Genomic DNA, 2,212 nt, shown 5'->3' on the forward strand with positions numbered 1-2,212 from the left:
AGTCGCAGGAATAAATTCATTCCGTTGTCTGATACCACTTGGCTTAGCCGCACTGTTTGTGCCCCAGTCCCACTACACTGCCCATGTCTTCCTCCGCTTCTGGACGCCCGCACACCGCCCAGCGTTGGCAGTGCAAGGAGAGGCAGGGGTGTGTGTGGAGGAAGTAGGAAGGAGCCTCACAGCCTGGCCCTGCGGAGCTGATCTCAGCCCCTTTGCCAGCTTCCTCTCTCCGCCTGGTTTCGCAGCCTGTCCTCTCCACGCGGCTCCTTTGCGCTTCTCCCTCCTCGTTCGTTCATCCTACCCTCGGTCTGGAAGGGCCCCCAGCATCCCCTGATCGTTTCTCCTCTTTCCCCGGGCCTCCCGGTAAGGCCACTTTGCGGTGACTGCGCCCCCTGGGCCTCCGTCAGTGGGCAGAGTCGCTGGGCAGCAGGTCGTAGCGGCCCCCACTGTAGACCACCACGCCAGGCGGGTAGTAAAGCAGCTTCGGCTCCGCGGCCGCCGGGGGGAGAGGAGCCAAGGCCTGCAGCCCCTGATCCTCAGGCTCCGGCTTAGTGGTGGCGGTGAAAGGGCGCGTGCTGGTGAGAGAAGGCGACGCGATGCACCACAGCAGGCTCTTGAGCGTTTTGCGGAACTCGCGGCGCATGAGGCAGTAGAGGATGGGGTTGAGACAGCTGTTAGAGTGAGCCAGGCACACGCTCACCGGGAACGCGTATACCTGACACAAGAAGTACTCTTGGCTGAAGGGCACCACGTTAAACTTGATGAGGATACTCCAGGTGGTGAGCGCCTGGTTGGGCAGCCAACACAGGAAGAAGGCTAGGACCACGATGGTCACTGACTTAGTGACCTTGGACCTTCTCTGGGCGCTGACTCGGGCCAGGCCTCCCGCAGCTGCTGAGGCGGCTCCTTCAGTCCCTGCCACACGCCGGTAGGAGATGAAGCGCACCAGCAGCAGGTAGCACAGGCTGATGGTGCTCAGTGGAAGCACGAAGCCTAGCAGCACCTTTTGCAAATGGTAGAGGCCCAGCCAGAACTGCCTGTCGCCCCCCAACAACTTGTCCGGGAAGCGCACCAGGCACAGCTCCTCACCCATCACCTTGATCGTGGTGGAGAACATGGCGTTGGGCAGGGAGGCCAGCACAGCTGAGGCCCAGATCAGTATGCACAGTGCTTTGGCCGAGAAGCAGCAGCTGTCCCCCAGGCTCCAACCGCAGCAGTCGCCTCGGCCGTGACCTCGGGTCCGGTGGCTCTTGAGAGCCGAGGCCACCGAGTGGTAGCGTGCCATGCTCATGGAGGTGAGGAAGAAAACGCTGGCATACATGTTCATGGACGTCACGATGGATACGATCTTACACATGGCCTTGCCAAAGGGCCATCTGAAGTCGAGAGCGTTTTCCACCGCCCAGAAGGGCAGGGTGAGCACGAACTGAAAGTCCGTCAGCGCCAGGTTGGTGACAAAGAGATCGATAGAAGACTTGCGCCAGCACTGCTTACTTTTCATCAGATAGAGCACCAGCAGGTTGCCCGTCAGCCCCAACGCGCAAACCACCCAGTACACCACGCTGATGAGGATCCGCACCCGGGCCTCGGGGTCTGCGCTGTCTGCCCCGCCGCTGCCAGGGCGATGCCCTGGCGCCGCGCCATCCGGCAACTCCAGCCCCAGCTCCCACCACAAGTCCTGCAGCTGAAGCGACGCATTGCCGCTCGTGTTGGCTGCCTGCAGAAAGTAAGGGATCAGACTGAAGGGTTCTGAGTGCTCGTCCCGGCCAGCAGCCTTATTCATGGTGGCTTTGGTGGTCGCAGCGGCCACCTGCATGGGCAGGTGCGTCCAGGTCACGGTCCGGGGGACAAAAGCAGCTCGCAGGGGCTTCAGAACCGGGACGCGGGCGCAGGACGTGAATGAGCGCTTTCACAGCAGCAAAGTCTATGAACTGGGCGCCACGAGCGTTGCGCTCCGCGTCTGTTCTGGAGGCGGGTGGGGGAGCTCAGGAGCCCAGCTCCCAAGGCGGGCGCCTGGCGTCCTGGAGTTCTCGCGCCAAGGCCGGGGTCCTGGGTTCCCTACTGTACGGCTCAGATGTCCCCGCCTCTGCGTTTCCCGCTGTCACTCGGGCTCTGGCGCACACCCACCCTGCCGCTCAGGAGTACTCTTGGGGGCCAGCTCTTTCTTTCTCAAATACCTTCTCCGTTTCCTCTGCAGCTGCTTCCGACGAGG

At 62.3% G+C, this 2,212-nt stretch overlaps 1 protein-coding gene across 1 annotated transcript; it reads right to left on the reverse strand.

Moving 5' to 3' along the window:
* Positions 1 to 285: 285 nt before the first annotated feature.
* RXFP3 (relaxin family peptide receptor 3) lies at positions 286 to 1,831 on the reverse strand. The gene has a single exon (XM_036884968.2). It carries the CDS (start codon positions 1,814 to 1,816, stop codon positions 404 to 406), a length of 1,413 nt encoding a protein of 470 aa, XP_036740863.2. The 5' UTR covers positions 1,817 to 1,831; the 3' UTR covers positions 286 to 403.
* Positions 1,832 to 2,212: the final 381 nt, after the last annotated feature.

This window comes from Manis pentadactyla, chromosome 2 (genome assembly GCF_030020395.1).
Source record: "Manis pentadactyla isolate mManPen7 chromosome 2, mManPen7.hap1, whole genome shotgun sequence".
NCBI lineage: Eukaryota > Metazoa > Chordata > Mammalia > Pholidota > Manidae > Manis > Manis pentadactyla.